The 18112-nt window shown below is 46.1% G+C and overlaps 1 protein-coding gene across 1 annotated transcript in view; it reads left to right on the top strand.

Annotated features, from left to right (window-relative positions):
- Window positions 1-17795, top strand: part of SETD1B (SET domain containing 1B, histone lysine methyltransferase) — a 41750-nt gene extending 23955 nt beyond the window's left edge. Inside the window, exons 7-18 of the mRNA XM_042829140.1 lie at window positions 1951-2730; window positions 6710-6880; window positions 7978-8065; window positions 9335-9552; window positions 9804-9930; window positions 10384-10848; window positions 12463-14019; window positions 14911-15077; window positions 15350-15481; window positions 16219-16338; window positions 16677-16814; window positions 17543-17795. Coding sequence (XP_042685074.1) covers window positions 1951-2730; window positions 6710-6880; window positions 7978-8065; window positions 9335-9552; window positions 9804-9930; window positions 10384-10848; window positions 12463-14019; window positions 14911-15077; window positions 15350-15481; window positions 16219-16338; window positions 16677-16814; window positions 17543-17716 — 4137 coding nt within the window. The 3' untranslated portion in view covers window positions 17717-17795. The remainder of the gene's footprint in view (window positions 1-1950; window positions 2731-6709; window positions 6881-7977; window positions 8066-9334; window positions 9553-9803; window positions 9931-10383; window positions 10849-12462; window positions 14020-14910; window positions 15078-15349; window positions 15482-16218; window positions 16339-16676; window positions 16815-17542) is intronic.
- The last annotated feature ends 317 nt before the right edge of the window (window positions 17796-18112 follow it).

Here is an 18112-nt window from a genome sequence, read left to right as displayed (position 1 = left end):
TGTGTGTCCTGCTGGGCTCGTGCTGCAGCAGCAGAATGTAAGGAAGCCTGGGTGAGGGGAGGTGCTAGGACAGGAGGATTTGCAAAGCTGCTGTGGCAAGCACTGTGCTCAGCCTGCTCTCTGGTGGTAGCTGCTGTAGCAGGGATGACCTTTGATAAAAATGTGAAGCATTTGATTTGGTTGGGATGGTTGTGGTGGCTCAGCTCCATACAGCTCACAGCAGTCATCAACTCAGCTGCCTGTGCTTTTGTTCCCTTACTCCTGGGCAAAATTCCTAGGTAAAAATTGAAATCACAGCAGCTTTGGGAAGAGAACTGCCAGCAAAGTTCCTCTGTGCAGTTTCTCCAATGTTTGACAAAGAAAGATCTCCATTCCATTTCACCTTTATTTCAGGTCAGGAGAGTAGACAACAGGTAACTGCTGGCCCACAGCATGGGAGAAATAAGCATCTTGGGGATCTTCTGTCAAGTTTGGCTGAAGACAGCCAACAAATTCCAAAAGCTCCTGCCAGAACTGAGGTGCAGAGACACTTAAGTAGGCCACTGGCTTGTGGTTGGTCTCATTTCCTTGGCTGGCTTCGGGAGTGGGACGTGGGATGGATACTTTCTGTTTAAATGACAAGGCACAAACTGTTTGGCTCCTTTGTGCGAAGCTGTTAAAAGGAAGGAAGTGCTTGATACGTTGTTCAGAGGAGGCTGGCTAGTTGTGCTTGTTGGGAGCTTGAGCAAGAGAGTCATGATGAGACCTTCTGCCTTTCAGCCCTGAAAACATATGGTGGTGTTTGCTGTCACCCTAGTGCTGGTTTTGCCATTTTTATCAGGGAAAGGAGGAAGAATGGGGTAAATAGTTTTGGAAAGAGTAACTTGGGACCCTCTCTTGTTTTTGACATCCCACTAGTAAAATGCCAGCCCCATTTGTGTCTCACAGAAGATAACTCTTGATGTGGAAGATGCCTCTTCCAATAGTGACTGGTATTGCATAGCAGGATTTGTTTTACTGTACCTGAGGGGTGTGACAACCATCTCTGTGGTCTGTTAGTGCTGGAGGCACCAGCAGGATCCAAGAACCTGTAGGGTGTGCATGCAGGAGTGAGCATTTGTGCTGGGGCTGGCTGGAGGGGTCTCCAGTTTATTTCCTTTTGACAGTGGAGGTGGCACATCATTATTGTTTTTGCATTTTATATAACTCAGTATCTGCATGTGGCCAGTACTCTTTTTGCTTAGAAATATGACATATGCTGTGTCTTTGAATTGCAGTGTTTAAGACTGTGAAATTTAAAGGTAATTGAAGCAAATTCAGATTCTGTTTTTCAATGTGAATTTCTTTGGCCCACTGGAGACAACTTCTAACAGCAGCAGCAGCCGTGTCTGCTGTTGTCTTCCTACAGTAAGAGGTTAAGAGTTGACAATCAATGAGCCAGAGATAATAACTTAAAAACATGGAAACTCTGTGGTAAAAACTAAAGAATGAAACCTGTGGCATAATGCATCTGTCAGTATTAGATGCAAATGGGAAATAATGCAGTGTGCAGTGAAAGGCGTTTGGGTTGTGTGTATTTTGCCAAGCATGGGAGCAAATCCTTCTCTTGCAGAGAAGCTGAGATTTTGGGTTGGTTGAATCATAGAATGGCCTAGGTTGAAAAGGACCTCAAAAGTCATCTGGTTTCAACCTCCCTGCCATGGGCAAGGTTGCCAGCTATTAGAACAGGCTGCCCAGAGCTGGTGATCTTTGATAAAGCTTCTACCCCTGCTTCCTGAAGTCTGACATGGGATAGAAAAGCTTCAGTTGGAACCAGCTGCTTGGTGGGCCTCATCTTTTTCAGAGTGCTGTTTGCTTTCCTCAGATCCCAATTAAAACCTGTGTCAAACTTGGGTTTATTAGAAGCAGCCAGAGCTGTGGTATTTATCGTGAAAGGAATGTGCTCCTCACCTTTCCTCTCTTTCGTTTCAGAGTCAGCATTCTTCAGGGGAGGACATGGAAATCTCCGACGATGAGATGAACTCCGCTCCCATCACCAGTGCAGAGTGTGCCAAAACCATTGTGGTCAACTCCTCAGTCAGCAACGCAGCCGTCATGGCCCCATCCATCCCTCCTCTGCCACCGCCGCCTGGATTCCCTCCTCTTCCTCCTCCTCCACCACCACCTCCACAGCCGGGTTTTCCGATGCCTCCACCGCTGCCTCCTCCGCCTCCTCCCACACACCCTGCTGTCACCGTGCCCCCTCCACCACTCCCTGCTCCCCCTGGGGTCCCTCCACCTCACATCTTGCCTCCGCTTCCTCCCTTCCATCCCGGCATGTTCCCAGTCATGCAGGTGGATATGATAAGTGTCTTGGGCAACCACTGGGGTGGCATGCCCATGTCCTTCCAGATGCAAACTCAGATGCTCAGTCGGATGATGCAGGCACAGAACACATACCAGTATCCGCCTTTCATGGCGGGCAGGATGCAGTTTGTGAATCTGCCGCCCTACCGCCCGTTCTCTATGGGAGCAGCTCTTGGTCGTGGGCAGCAGTGGCCGCCACTGCCCAAGTTTGACCCCTCGGTTCCACCGCCGGGTTATGAGCCCAAGAAGGAAGATCCCCACAAAGCCACTGTGGATGGAGTCCTCCTGGTCATCGTGAAGGAACTGAAGGCTATCATGAAAAGGGACCTGAACCGGAAAATGGTTGAAGTGGTTGCATTTCGGGCATTTGATGACTGGTGGGACAAGAAGGAACGGCTGGCAAAGGTAGGCTTCTGTGTTGTGTGTGCTGGGTCACAGCGCTTGTGGCCAGTCTTGGGTAAGAAGGGATCTGGATCTGAATTAAGAAACGAAGCAAAAACAACAAAAAAAACCCTTAAATGTTATGATACCTAGAACTGAAGCAAAAAAATAGAACCACAGAATAGTTTTGCTGTGAGAAACCCTATTGGTTGGGTGCTGAAAGTAAATGGGAAGCAGATATGTCCTGCATCTGCCTCCCTGGTCTCCGTGCGAGGTGGGTCAGGAGCAGCAGATTTCAGCCTTGGGACAAGTTAGCACCCAGGTGTTAAACCTGGCTCAGTTTTGTGGTGTTGCTATGTGCATTTCGTGCTACTTTTCCATGAGAACAAATATGGTCTTAGATGAAGGAACCTTGTTCCCCTCCCACTCTGGGGCATGATCCGAGTGGGACAATGAGCAAACCCTCTGTTTTTCCAGACAATCTGAGGGGCTGTAACATCCTCACTTAGAGAGGCATTGCTACCACCCCAGTCCATGAGCTAGGTGATGTCTGAGCATCACTGCAGCCACTGATGCATCTCTGCAGACTTGCCTTGCCAAATCTGAACTCCACTGAGCATCAGTAGTGGGGAAGGCACAGCTGCTCCTTCAGGCAGAGAAGGGAGAGCCTTCAATGTTAAGCAGCATTGCTATTAAACTCCTAAAGTTCAATTTTTTACCCTTGCTTCTCCTCTCTCTTTTCACCCTTTGCTGAAGTCCCAGGGCCTAAAATTGGAGAAATGTGGAAATTTTTTTTTTGTAGTCCAGGCCACTGGTGGCTGCTTCCAGGAAGGAGTTTGCAGGAGGGAATGACCCCAAGATTGGGATACAAACTGGCGAAGGCTTCTTTCATTGAAGAGGAAGCTGAACTCTGGGTTGTGTGTATTTTGTATTCTGCTCTAAAAAGCAGGAGTACTTGAAAACACGGAACCAGAGCTCTCTGTGCCCACTTTGTACAACAAAGTTCAGGAACATTCCCAGTTCGCACTCCTCCCTCCTCCCCAGTGCTTGTATATGGCAGCAATTAATGCAAAAGCTGAACATTGGCCAAATACATGAGGATTAGTTAAGGGGACAGCTTTGCATGAATTGTCTGATCCTTTTTCAGCCAATTTCGAGCATTCCTCAGCAAGCAAAATGCTCTGTGATTTAATACACAGTGAAATGAGCTCTACCCAAAAAAGCAATTCCTACAGAAAGATTCGTGCAATCTTCACAGTGACTATTACAATGTGTTGTTTAAAAAATATATAAAAATATAAAAATAAATAAATAAAGCAACACCACCAGCCACAGCTGCCCTTTTTGTTTCAGGTACCAGTTTCCAGAGCAATGCCCTCACAACAGGCTCTGCAAGCTGGTTGCATGTTAGCTCTCATGCCTAAGATTGCTCCTTGGTTTATGGAGAGGTTGATATTGCTGCTGCAGAGCAGCTGCTTCCTGACAGTGTGATCTGCTTAGAGCTGGCTGTTGGGCAGCGAGGAGCCTGGTCATCTGCTCCTGGCTAATGCACAGAACTGCTGCCTTCATCAGCAGGTACGTGCTAGTGGTGCTAGAGTCAGTCCCTGAGCTTCCAGGAGAGCAAGAGAAAGGGATCCCAAAAGCTGAAGTACCCAAGAAATTGTTTTAAACCAGGCTCTGCAGTGAAGAAGGAGAAGCAAGTTGAGGCAGGTGTGCAGCGGTGCTCGGGCTCCTGTATGTACCGTGCTGGGGTTGGGTTTAGAATGTTTCTCTCTCACCTGGAATTTGCAGACCACATTGGTAAGGGAAGCTGGCTGTTCCACAGCGCCTTGGCACAGCACAGGTTGTGCTGAAGGTGAGCAATCTGATGGAACACGTGGAAAAACTTGTGTTTTTTGTCCAGGAGCCATTGCTGCTTCAGGGCAGTGTCCGGAGAAGCTTCTGCCAGGCTGTGTGTCATGTTGCACATGGGGAAACCACCCAGGTCTGAGCCTTGTTTCTGCTAGGCCCAGCCATTAGCTGTCTGTGTTTGCCAAAGAGAACAAACTAGGAATATTCAGCTAAGTGGCACCTTCCTGTTGCTGGTAGGTTCCTGTCCAAGGACTTCTTGGGGACACTGGCGGGCTGGGGCTCCACACATTGGCATCACTTATTTTTCTAGAACAGCCCAATGCCTCCAGGCACTCTTAAAGCTGAAAGCTCATCAGCACACAAGTGTCTCCCCAAAACATGCCCTTTGTCCCTATTAAAACCTACTGGTTTTAATAGGAGCTCCTGATATAATTTTTCCTTTCTGATTAATAGCAGTGAAATAAACTATTATTTTTCAAAGGTTTAGAAGTATAAATAAGTCAACATATGTGCTTGTTTTCATCTTTCTCTCTAGAAATGTACGAGGCAGGTTTGTAGGGAGAAAGATCTTTTAATACCTCGTGTCATTGGACTGTCAGCTGCAGCAGCCCTCCTCTTCCTTCACAGTGGAGATGGAAGCTCGTTGTGACTGTGTTTGAGCTCCTCCATGTGCTGGTTCCTGCAGTCAACGTGTCCCTCTGTACAAAGGCTTCCAGAAGCCTTGTGGTTTTATTTTTGGGCTTTTTCTTTTTTCCTTTTTCCAGGCTGCTCAACAGTGTTCAGTCAGAAATTATCTATGGAGCGTTTCTGACTGCTTCTGAACTTTCTGGGGCTGTTTAGGCTGGGGAAAAGGAGGCTGAGGGGAGACCTTATTGCTCTCTTCCAATAACTGAAAGGTGCTTACAGCAAGAGCGGGGTTAGTTTCTTCTCACTGGTGACAGGTGATAGAACAAGGGGAAATGGCCTTAAGTTGCACCAAGGGCAGTTTAGGTTGGATATCAGGAAAAACTTTAAAGAAAGGGTTGTTAAGCACTGGATTAGGCTCCCCAGGGAGGTGGTTGTCACCATCCCTGGGTGTGTTTAAACTGTTTGGATGCGGTGCTCAGGGACATGATTTTCCAGAGGGTTGTTAGAGTTAGGGTAGTTTGGTTAGGTTGTGGTTGGACTCGATGATCTTTAAGGTCTTTTCCAACCTGAGCAATTCTATGATTCAGCACTGCATAGAAACACAGCATACTTATCACTCCAATGCCTCAGCTTTTGTTTCTCCCTTTTCTGGCTGCTATATTAACATGGCTGCTGCTGATTGCCAAAAACATATTGCTATGGGTGTAGACTGGGGAAAACTCGAAGGTAAAGCTAGTGTCCTAGGTCAGGCATGATGGAAAACGTGTGGGGCGAACACTGTGAAGGAGCATGTTGCTGAGGAGGCAGCACGTACCGTGGTCTTTGCCTGGAAAACCCTTTCCAAGTCTAGTGCTGCTTGGGTGGCTGAGCAAGATGCATTAAGCACAGTGCCAGGAATAACCAACCATCCCTGGGCGTGGGGGGCTGCTGTCTGAGTTCTCTGCTTGATATTCCCATTAGTACTGTCCTTTATTAGCAGGAGAGTTGAGCTTACACTTCCTTTTCAGTGATTACAATCTAGCAAATTAGCTCTGTTAGTGTCTGTAAGTGAAAATGACTTTTAGCTGATGTTGCACCACTGACTGATGCAAGTGAACATTACCTCCAGTGTCCTTTGCTCAGGACAGGCATGCAGTGATGTCGGTCTGCTTTGCTACTTGATGGCTCTAAATGCAAGATCTCTTGGTGTCCATGCCAAACTACTCCTCTGAGAGTCCCCTCAGGTTTGTCTTCAGCAGTTTTAGTGCCTGTGCATAGCAAATAACTTGTTAAAATGCAAAGGGGAGCTTTCTCGAAGATGGGAAGGTCTTACTGTCAACAAGAGCTTCTGCACTTTCTCCCTTTCAGGTGTTGTGGTCATGTGGTGCATGTCCAGATGCCTTCACAGAAACTGATGCCTAACCTAGGGACGGGTATTTCGTGAAACACAGCTATCTGAATTGCTTCTGGAGTTCACATTCTCCCTAGGAAACTTCTCCTCTCTTAAAGGTCTTTTTTTTTCTTTTTTTTTCCCCTTCTGTTGCAGGCATCTCTCACACCAGTGAAGTCTGGAGGAGAGCTGGAGGAGAAACCAAAGCCAAAGGATCGAATCACATCTTGCCTCTTGGAGAACTGGAACAAAGGCGAAGGCCTGGGATACGAGGGAATTGGCTTGGGCATTGGGTTACGAGGGGCCATCCGGTTGCCATCCTTCAAGGTAAAAACAGAGATCTGTCTTCATTACACTAACATTCCCTAAAGGTGCAGTAGGAGAACAAACCTAGCTAGGTCTGTGCCCGAAAGTCCCACAGGCTGTTAGCCGCACACTGTTCCCTTGTAAGATTCCTTCCTCCACTATCCTTTCTAACCCACCAGTGAAAAAACAAGGATGCTCTTACCCAGCCTTAGCCTTTCATCTACCACTTGTGTGAACTGTCGGTAAAGGATTTCTGCTCTCTAAGGTAAATGGAGCATGCGCCCATGTCAGCTGAGGCAGAGTTTCAGCACGGTTGTGAAAATATGCTTATGCTAGTAGCACTTTACACAGTTATTTCTTTGCTTAGAACTCTGTAAGCAGTTTATTCAGAGCTGGATTTACCATTCATAATAGGCCTGTAGCACCACTAGATTCCTGGATTTTGAGGCTTGGCTCTTTTGCATAAGTTGACTGTAATGTCTTACAGTTTGGCAGCTGAGTCACACCTGAAATTTGATTTAAAATGTTTTCTACCTCATGTGAGTTAATGGGATCAGACTTACAACTATGGGGTCATTGATTTTAAAGATTATTTGTGCCTTCTGCCAAGAAGTAGAAGCATAAAAAATGAAAGTTTTTTTTTTTCTTTAGTAGTTTAAGCAAAAAATAAGTGGTGTTAGAGAGGATTTCCTTGAAACTGAAGTTTTGAATACAAAGGGAAAGCATGTAAAGATTTGGGACTAGAGATTCAGGAGTCTTGATTTAAAATAAAACTTGTTTCAAGGTTCTTTAAGATACTGTAGGCTCAGACTCCTTTTCTGTTCTGCTACAACTCAGACCGATGCATTTGTCACAAGCTAAATCTGTCAGATTCAAAGTACCCGATGATGACATGCACCATGCTGACATGGAAAGTGTTTTGATTTAAAATGAAGGGGTGGAATTTCATTCACAGTAAAATGCTGTTTGCAAGAAAATAAAAGGATCAAGAGCTGGGAAAGTGGCCCTTGATTTCTGGGTGTAAGTCACAGTAGCGAAGTGAAGCAGTAGCAGTTTAAGAAGTTGATTTCTGCTGTTTCTAAACTCTTTTAGAAATGCAAATTTTGTCTTTTGTTCAGGTGAAAAGAAAGGAGCCACCAGAAGCTGCCTCAGCAGGAGATCAGAAGAGAATCCGGCCTTCTACTTCTGTTGACGATGAAGATGAAGGTTTGCACAGCACATTTGTTTCAAACCCGAGCAGATGCAAGCCACATGCAAGCTGAATTCTTTTAAACTTCACAGCAGTGTGCTCACTTACAGTTAGACACAGAGTAAAGGATTTGAGCCGAAGCCCTGCCTCTTGCAAAACTCTCATCAGCTGGGAGGTGTCTCCTATGGTTTCAGTTATCTTACAGTCACTGGTGGGAAATTTAAGACCTGCATGTTACAAACACTCATGTCCTTTTGTAGATTTGGTGATGCAGAGCTGGTCACCCAGTAGAGGGAGCTCAGGTTAGTTCATGGACTGTATTCTAGAGGCGTGCTTGCAAATCACTGTGTATGTTGAGGGAGAAAGCAAGTAAGGGACAGTTTGCCCTGCGCAGTTTTTAAATTTATTTGCTGGAAGAATCTGTTTTCAAATATTAACTTTTTTTCCCCCCCTGGAAACATGGAAGAATGGAGATAAGGGTGTTCAAAGCCTCACGTCTTTATTTTGCATTAAAAAGTGGATTTAAAATAGTTGTACTATAAACTTGATTGAGACTAGTAATTGATTTTGAAGTTAAAGCATAGAAACAAAGGTTTTGCTTTTTGTTTTGGTTTTTTTTTTTTAACTGAAAAGAGAGAGGAATTAAGTCATAAGAACCAAGGTTAACTAAACTTTCCATAACTAGACCCACAAATCCATCAGTTCTTCAAGAAGTAAAGCAAACCCTGAGTTGTTAAAGCATTAGTATCCCTCAGTGTGTCTCTGTTTAGGGAAGCATACAGGGAGTTTCCCGACATGAATCATGCACTGTCCCTTCCTTCTGATTCATGAGGAAGCTTGACTCCATTGGTGCAATATGTTCTTATGTTTCTTGATTCAGCCTCTTCTGTATTCTATTCTGATATTCCTGTCTCAAAAATACATTTTTCTTAAGGATGGTACAGTTTTGTATTACTGTTCTCCAAGCAGTGTCCAAGACTGTGGGATGAGACAACCTCTTTGGCTTTCCTGTCATGATCTCATGGTGCCATGTCTCTTAGCTGTTCCACCTAGAGTTGTCAGCTTTGACTTCCTGCATAACGCCTTCCTTGGGACTTTCAACACTTTGCACCCAGTCTCACCCTCACTTGCACTGTGAAATTAGTAAGTGCCTGTGAGCTTGGGGACTCGCACCACATGGACACATTGCCCCAACTTTGATCTTCCCAAAGCAAAAGCTTTCACAATGTTGTCTGCAAGTCTCTTGCAAAATATTTGATGTCAGTTTCCTTGGTTTTGCTCACCAGAGTTGGAGAGGGACAGAGATGCTTCCGATACCACATCCGACCTGTCAAAGAAGGATGCAGAAGCAGTGGGGCTGAGGCGGCGACCAGCAAGGCCACTGGAGCTCGACAGCGAGGGGGAAGAGGGAGATGAGACATCAGGGAAAGAGGAAGAGTCTTCCTCAGAGAAAGAAGAGGAGCAGGAGGAAGAAGGAGGCTTGGTGAAAGCAGCACCTGGCAAGGTGTGTTGGTTTGTGATTGCAGTTCTGAATGCTGTCTGTCATTAAAAGGGGTCTTAGTAATTCCAAATCTCAACGTTATTTTCTCTAGAAGATGAGTGCTTGTCATAGGGTCTCTCCTAAAATAATCTCTGTATGAGAGAACCCCTCAGGTTCTCTGATCAGCATCTCTGAGAGTCACTGGTAATTACTGTAGTGACAGCCAGGTCAGCGGGTCAGACACTGTTAATTTCTCACAATGCTTTCTTGTGAAGGAGGAAGAGGAGGATGAAGATGATGAGGAAGATGAAGATGACGATGAGGATGATGAAGATGAAGAGGATTATGAAGAAACAGGTGTTGAAACAAGTGACAAAGAGGAAGAGCAGGACTCTGAAGAGGGTAAGCAATTCCAAGGAAAGCAGCAAGTTTGTCTTTCAGGTCATTTGGGATCTCCCTTTTGCACTCTATTTGTAAGCCAGTGTTTATTTGTGCACCCCTTTGACTGAAAGGCAGTTCTGTACAAGGTAATTTATGCAGATATACATAGTCTCAGTACAAATGTATTTAAGAGACAGTCTGCCAAGAGAATGATGTGGGCAGGGTGCCAGGCAGTGCTAGCTCTACTGCTTATGGAGCTGCCTGCTGTATGGTGATTGCTGTTAGCATCCAAATACTTGGTTTAATAATCCCTCCAAAAATAAACTGTGAGATTTTGAGACTTTGATTCCTTCAAATCCACCTGTTGCTGTTGATGTCATTACAAGTGTGGAAACAATATTTGTTCCTGTAGTAGAGCCTGATTGTTTACTGAAGTCAGAAAGCAGAACTAATGGTAACCTGCTCTTCTTGTAGAAGATGTAGCGAGTCCCTCATCTTCCAAGGCTGAAGTTGAATCATCAGATGAAAGTGAGGACTCCTCTGAATTTGAATCAAGTTCTGACTCAGATGAAGATGATGAGGAGGAGGAGGAGGATGAAGATGAAGAAGAGGAGGAGGAGGAAGAAGAGGTGGCTGAAGATCAAGACAGAGAAGCCATGGTTGCTGAGACGGAGCATGAACCTGCCAGTCATGAGCTTCTCGATGATAAGAGGGAGACCATTTTGGAGCTATATCCTGTGGACTACATGGATGCAACGGGCTTGGGACTCTCAGAGCCAGCTTTGGTAGAGAAGGATGAAGGGATGGAAGAAGTCAAAGCAGAGGAAAGTGAATGTGATCAAGTCCCAGAGGAATCTATTGCTGCTGAAACACTCAAACAGTTGGTTATGGAAAGAGACCAGGAGCCAAAACTTGCACTGTCTCCCATCTGCAGACCAGGTATAGTCTTCCTTTTGGTTTGGCACTTATTGTTTTTCCAAATACAGTATTTTTGCAGCATCCAATATGTATGATTTTGTTTCCGTTGTTCTTTCTTTCTTCTTGGCTCTAGGCTAGGGATTATCTGTATCTTTTCTTCCTAGTAAAGTTCAGCACAGAGCTTTTTGCTTGGACAGATAATGGTGGGTTTTGTATCCAGAATCTTGTCCTGGACCAATTTAGTTAGTGTCCTGCAGGAACTGAGTGGTTGTTATCATCCAGAGGTGACTGGAAGGTGTGATGGCTGAAGCTAAAGTTAGTAAAGCCGTGGATGCTAGAACAAAACATGTATCTGTGCCTAATGAGTCATTACTGACTGTTCTTGGTTTTAATACCAAAGAAGTATGTGACTGTTAAACTGTATGTGGCAGGTGAGTAGAGTTTTAGAGTTGTATCTGATTCATGGTACTTATTTTTATCATTTTAAACTTAGTTCTTTTAAGTGAACGATACCCCCTGATTTGCTGGGAGAACAAATTTGTCTTGATTCAGTACATAGTTGTGTATAGCCCATGAAGACTAGAATAGGAGTAGAATGCAAAAAGCTTGGCAAGTTCTGCAGCAGGAAGGGGGGAGCCAGCAGGTAGTGCGTATCTAGTGTAGTGAGCCTCAAGCAGCTTGGGTGTCTGAGGGCTGTAGATCTGGGAACTGGGCAGTATTTTGTCACCTGCAGAGCTGGAAATCAGGTCTCTGCCCAGGATATCACTCCTTGGCTGTTATAAAACCCGAAAGACATAAAGGCTAGATGTTAAATCAGGCACAAGCTCAAACTGCAGCATTCTTGTTGTGCTTGCCCAGCCTGGTCATACAGGAGTGACGCGGGTCTGACCCTTCTCCTGTGATTCTCTGGTTCATTCAGCACAGATGGACAACAGTTCCCCTCCACTTCTCCAGGCGTTTCCCCTTCCTTTTGCTTTCCCACTTGAAAATGCTATTTTGAGCTGCCTAAGATGATTCACTGTTGATTCATTTTGGCCCTGGATCTAAGGAGGTAAATAAACTCCAGACAAATGAGCCTGCTGCAGAGAGAGAGCAGCATATAAATTGCCTCACTGATACCATCTGAGTGACTCCTCATTCATAACAAGGGCTTTCCATTTCCTTCATGTGTTGTTTAGGGGTGTTATGCTTTTCCCTTCCTTGTTTCTATCCTTGGAGAGCTGAGGGTACTTCTTAGCCCTACAATTAGTTTACCTGCCCAATCAGAAAAGCTGATTGCTTGGGGCCCTGACACATGTCCTCCACAGCCTTTGCCCTGCAGTTCACTAATGCTTTTTATGTCTGCAAAAAGGTGGTCTGGGGGTTTGAAAGCAGAAAGCCTTCATTCTGGGCTGTGTAGTAGCTAATTCTCAAATTAATAGTGTGTTTTTTTAATGGTCGATTAGGGATGTCTGCGGTAGTGTCTAATTACTCCATACTCTGTCTCCAAAATGTAAAGCACTGGTGCTTTTAAAGCTTCCCAGTGGAACTGAACTGCTCTGTAACTGCAGCATCTTTAATCTGCCTTTACTGGCAAGTGGTGTGTAACCAAGTGGAAGCAACACTTGTGATTCTTTAATTTTTTTTTTTCCCTAGTGGAAGAGCCTGAACCCATCGTCATGCTGGAGCCGGAGGTACAAGAATGCCCAAAGCCTGAATCACAAGATGAGGCTGGCACAGTCTGTCTCTCGACTCCAGTGGCAGTCTTTGGAGAACCTCTGCCCAACAAAAGCAGCTTCTTTAGGAAGTCTGATGACAGCTGCTTAGAAACGCATGTTAAGACAAAGCTGCCCTCTGCAGTGGAGGAGGAGGACAGGTTGCCTCGCACGCCTGGACGGGAAGCAGTGGTCCATTCAGAGACTGATATTCTTTTGCTCCCAGCCCACAAGGTGCCATCCTCCACACTTCCCTTACCATCGACTCCTGGTAAAGAGGAATCTGTAGTCCCTCCAGAAAAATTCCCTGAACAATTAATGGTGACCAAAACGTCCATAGAAGAGGAGATTCCTAGGACTCCTGGGCGGGACATTTTGGCCAAGTCTTCACACCCCCTTGCAAAGTCGCAGAGCACAGACACTGTTCCAGCCACGCCAGGAAGTGATGCTCCCCTTACAGGAAGCAGCTTGACCCTCAGTTCCCCTCAAGTCCCAGGGAGCCCCTTTTCCTACCCATCCCAGTCTCCTGGCATTAACAGTGGCATTCCTCGGACTCCTGGGAGAGATTTCAATTTCACGCCTACTTTCCCAGAGGCTGGTGCTACCATTCCTTGCCTTCTGTCTGGCAAGAAACAGTCAGAGGATGACCTAGAAGAGAAACCTTTTAAAGAGCCTCTTGGTGCTTCCCTTACTATCAGCATGAACAGCGTTCCTTCTCCTATCCCCTTTGCCAGCCCCACACAAGCAGATTTCCGCACAGACATGGGCTTGCCACCTAACGAGCCAATACCCATCGCAGCCCTGCCATGCATGCCTGGAGATGGAAGAATGCCCATCGAGGAGTGCAAGGCGGAAGTAAAATCTGTTTTGCTCTCGCCAGAAGCACCTGTTGGTGCTTCTATTCTTCCTCCACCACCACCACCTTCTGTTCTTCCCAAAAGGAGGCCGGGTCGGCCAAGGCGGTCCCCACCTTCTGTCCTCTCATTGGATATGTACTCGGGCAAAGCCATTGAGCCACCCCCTGTCCCTGTGGCTTTGGTGGAAAGTGCTATGAGCAAAGAGCTACTGAGTGCACACCCCGATGCTTTCTATGGACTGAAGGACCCTGAAGCCGTCACCCTAGATTTCAGGAATGACAGCTTCCACGAGAAAATAGCAGCTGAGACAGTTGCAGAGAAACTGCCATTTAAGGAATTGGAGAACCAGTGGAATGAAGATTTCAAGGAAGAAGAAGCTCACGTGAAGCCTAAAAGACAGTGGCGAAGGCAGAAGAAGTCACCCGAGCACCTCCCAGTGATTCCTTCCCCAGAGTACTCCCCACCTCAGCCTCAGTTCAGGCCACGCTCCGAGTTTGAGGAGATGACCATTTTGTATGATATTTGGAATGGAGGCATAGATGAGGAAGATATCAAATTCATGTGTATCACGTATGACCGCCTCCTGCAGCAGGACAATGGTATGGACTGGCTCAATGACACGCTGTGGGTATTCCATCCTTATATCCTTTCTCACTGGTGCTCTGCATTACACAACACTTGCAAGATGATCATTTTTTGCAAAAATGATGGGTAATGTATGGGTATTTTTGCAAAAATAATGGGCAGAAGAAGCCTTTGCTTATTAGAATAGCAATTACTTATTCCAGCAGAGAATTTTAGACTTTTATTCCCTGAAGCTGTAATACAGAAATATTGCAGAAGTGGCTGTTGTGCTGCATTTTCCAGCTAGGACTGAAGGGAAATCTGTATGTATCTCTTCTGGGGAGATTTCTGGGAAGCTACTTTGTATGTTAGACAAGACAAACTGCACTGCCCCATGTATTGCTAAGGATTTGTGGAATTAAAATATCTGATCCCCTAACTCCTCGAGGGAGCACATTTACTGAGGCCTGTGAGGGCAGTGTCCTCCTTCTGGGCTGAGTGCCTATGGCTGATCCATTGCACCTTGCCCAAGGCAGGGGGGTGAGATTGCTGTACTGAGCTCAGCCTCGTGTCTTCAGAGCTTGGGGTGACTTCTGGAGGGGGAACAAAAGTGTTCTTTCAAAACTCCAAGAAAAGGGTGCAGCCAGATGGGTGGGCAGCTGCTGTCTGTGTTCACAGTTGGTGCTGCAGGGAAATCTTTTTCCAAAAAGGTTTTTCTTGACAGTTAAATGTTTTTATGTTTAAAACACTTTTTTCTTAATTTCCCGAAGCATGCAGCTAAGGAAAGAACTGGGTTTTCCTGTAGGCATATGGGCTTGAGGAATTTTTTTAAAATAAAATTGTTTCTTGCAGCCTCTCCCAACAGCATTCCCCATTTTCCAAGCTGCAGCTGCTAGCTGCGTGTAACCACAGGAGGCTTTTTGTCTGATACCACCTGGCAGCTGCTTTGCTCCTTAACTTCTTTCCACCTACCAGCTTTTCCACCCCCAAGAAAAAGAAGCGGGACGATGGGATGCGGGAGCACGTCACGGGCTGTGCACGAAGCGAAGGCTATTACAAAATCGATAAGAAGGACAAACTCAAATACCTCAATAATAGCCGAGCTTTTGCCGAGGAGCCTCCAGCTGACACGCAGGTGAGGGCATGTCTTCTGCTGATCACCAGGTGTGAGTGAGATTTGACTTTGTATGGCCTTGTGCCCGCTGCAGCCCACCTTTTGGCAGGGAGGGAGATGATGCTGTTGCTGTGCCTGTGTTGAGCTGGCCATTTGGGTAGTGCTGCTGTTCAAAGTAGGATGTTTCAGAGGGCCACGTGTTCTGTGATGATATGGCACCAGAGACTGCACATGGGTGGGGTTGCAGGGCGCTTTGTCCGTTGGGTCGGCTCTGAAGATGCGTTTGTCCTCAGGGGATGAGCATCCCTGCCCAACCTCATGCTTCCACGCGGGCTGGCTCCGAGCGGCGGTCAGAGCAGCGCAGGCTCCTCTCCTCCTTCACTGGTAGCTGCGACAGCGACCTGCTCAAGTTCAACCAGCTCAAGGTAGGTCCCTGTGGGCAGGCTGCATTGGGCAGAGGCTGGCTGGGAGCAGCAGGCCGAGACCAGGGCAAGACAGACAGGGATCTCAGTGCTGGGCGCCTCTGTGTGTGCCCCAGGCCTGAAAGGGGCCCAGAATGGAACTGTTGCTTTGCCTTCTGGTAGAAGTCTCTGTACAGGCTGGGCCGGAGGTGCTCAGCTGGGGAGTTGAGTTCTGCAGCCCTGCTGTCATAGCAGCTCTGGTGAGCAGAAGAGCTGCTCTCAGTGGATCACCCAACACTGAGCCTCTCTGTGGTACAAAGCTCTTCTGTGCTTCCATTTAACCGAACTTAAAGATCTCTGTGGTCTAATTCACCTAAAAATAGAAACACTGGGAAAACAGGGCACTCTAGTCCATTGTGCTCCCTTGTGAGGAGCAGAGGTGTGATCTGCTTGGTAAATGGCTGTAAATAAGTGCATGAGCATATTAAGGCCAAGGCAGAATCATCAAGGCTGTGCAGAACTGAGACCCCAAGCGGTCTGTTCTCCAAAGCAGCATGTGGTCAGTGGTACAGACCCAAGTCCTGTGTCTCTGTGGGACCTCCTGTGTCCCCTGTACTGCCCTCCTGTCACTGAAAGAAATTGGAAGGAATTTGGGTTGGCTTGAAGCACTACTTGTGGCTAGGGCCAGCCTTTCTCTTTCCATGTTTTCTCTTTCCATGTTGGGACTAATTCAGGGTTTCTGGGGTGTTTTCTTCATGCAGTTCCGGAAGAAAAAGCTAAAATTCTGCAAGAGCCACATTCACGACTGGGGCCTTTTTGCCATGGAGCCCATTGCAGCTGATGAGATGGTGATTGAGTACGTGGGTCAGAACATCAGGCAGGTAAGCTGACACATGAGTGAAATCTGATCAAAACCCAGCTGAATGAAGTGACTGAGTCTGATGGCTGGGCTGGTGTCCCTGCTGTAGGTCATTAGCTATGTGATCTAGGCAGACTGGCATGTGGTTTAAAAGAACAGGCTGGATTTTCAACACCCCATGGAAATAAAGTGATCAAATCCTTAGGGAGTAAGCCTTCCAGAAGCCTATTCTGAACTTCTGGATATTTGGCATCATGTGTCTTGAGCAGCACAAGCACAGCTGAGGTGAGCCTTGTGTAGGTCTTTGCTCCCAGATCATTCCTGCTTTGTGTTCTAATGCCACGCGTGGGTTTTCTGTAGGTCATTGCTGACATGCGTGAAAAGCGATACGAGGATGAAGGCATTGGGAGCAGTTACATGTTCAGAGTTGACCATGACACAATCATCGATGCTACAAAGTGTGGAAACTTTGCCAGGTTTATTAATCACAGCTGCAATGTAAGTACTGGTGTATTGTTTTTTCTCCCCTCATATAATTGTACTCTGACATACAGATAAACCTATTGAGTCCTCACTGTTCCTCACTGATCAGGAACACACTGAGAAGTAGCAAGGGTTAGGATTAAGTTAAGGAGCTGCAGCAGATCAAAGCTGGGTCTAAACGTCTAAACCTGTGTAAGGAAGAGATTTGAAGGAGCTGAGAAATTAAATATGCAGTGAGACAGAGTGCAGTCAGAATCCTCCTGACCATATTGTGGAATACTGTTCAACCACATCTAATAAGTATTTCCTTAAAACAATTTTAGCAGCTGTTCTGCTGTGGGAACGATCTCATTCTAGTGCCCACATGGGAAAAGCAGTCTTGCCCTGGTAGGTGGAAAAACTGCTTTCCCCTGTGTTTTGTGCTGCAGTTGTCACTCAGAGACTTCTGGATGTGCAACCATGTTACTGAGCATTAGCTGAGCTACGGTTAGTCCATGACAAACTTGGTAGAACATTGTGTGGGCTCCTGTGCACTGCAGATGACCACAGTGCCTGTTTTGGAGGAGCACCATTAAGGATGCTCTGGTTTCTGGCTTCGTGCCTCCAAGGCTCCCAGGCTCTGGGAACATGGCTGAGGCTGGCTGGGAAAGCCACGGCCCTGCTCTATGTTAGAATAATTGTGTGGAGGCTGGGAAGTCGTGGCATCAGGAACCTAAATCATTACCTGTTCTATCACCCTGCAGCCAAATTGTTATGCTAAAGTGATCACGGTGGAGTCTCAAAAGAAGATCGTCATCTACTCAAAACAGCACATCAATGTGAATGAGGAAATTACTTACGACTACAAGTTTCCCATTGAGGATGTAAAAATCCCATGTTTATGTGGCTCTGAGAACTGCAGGGGAACCCTAAACTGAACTCGAGGTTTCTCGTCACACTTGCACCTTTGGCCATGTCAAAACTGTGGTAACCAGGTGTGGTTGCACTTTGCCAAAAAAAAAAAAAAGAAAAGAAAAAAAAAGAAAAAAAGAAAAAAAGAAAAAAAAAAAAAAAAGGAAAAAAAAAAATTAAAAAAAAAAAAAAAAATTTTTTAAAAAAAAAAAAAAAAGGAAAAAAGAGAAGAAGAAAACCAAGCAAGTTTCGCCAGGATCACGGATGAAAGCAAAAAGCGCACATGCTAACAAGGACTGTTCATGTTTCAGGTGCTCTTTCCTTTTCAGATCCAACACGCACGCAGAAAGGTGACTGCTGTTCTGTGCTGTGGTCTATCCAAACACTAGCTTCTGTCTGTTCAGTCCCTACATTAATGCTCC

This window comes from Centrocercus urophasianus, unplaced genomic scaffold (genome assembly GCF_019232065.1).
Source record: "Centrocercus urophasianus isolate 14NV4802_14NV808 unplaced genomic scaffold, USGS_Curo_1.0 seq_30, whole genome shotgun sequence".
In the NCBI taxonomy this organism is placed as follows: domain Eukaryota; kingdom Metazoa; phylum Chordata; class Aves; order Galliformes; family Phasianidae; genus Centrocercus; species Centrocercus urophasianus.
This window is presented reverse-complemented; position numbering and strand designations above follow the sequence as displayed.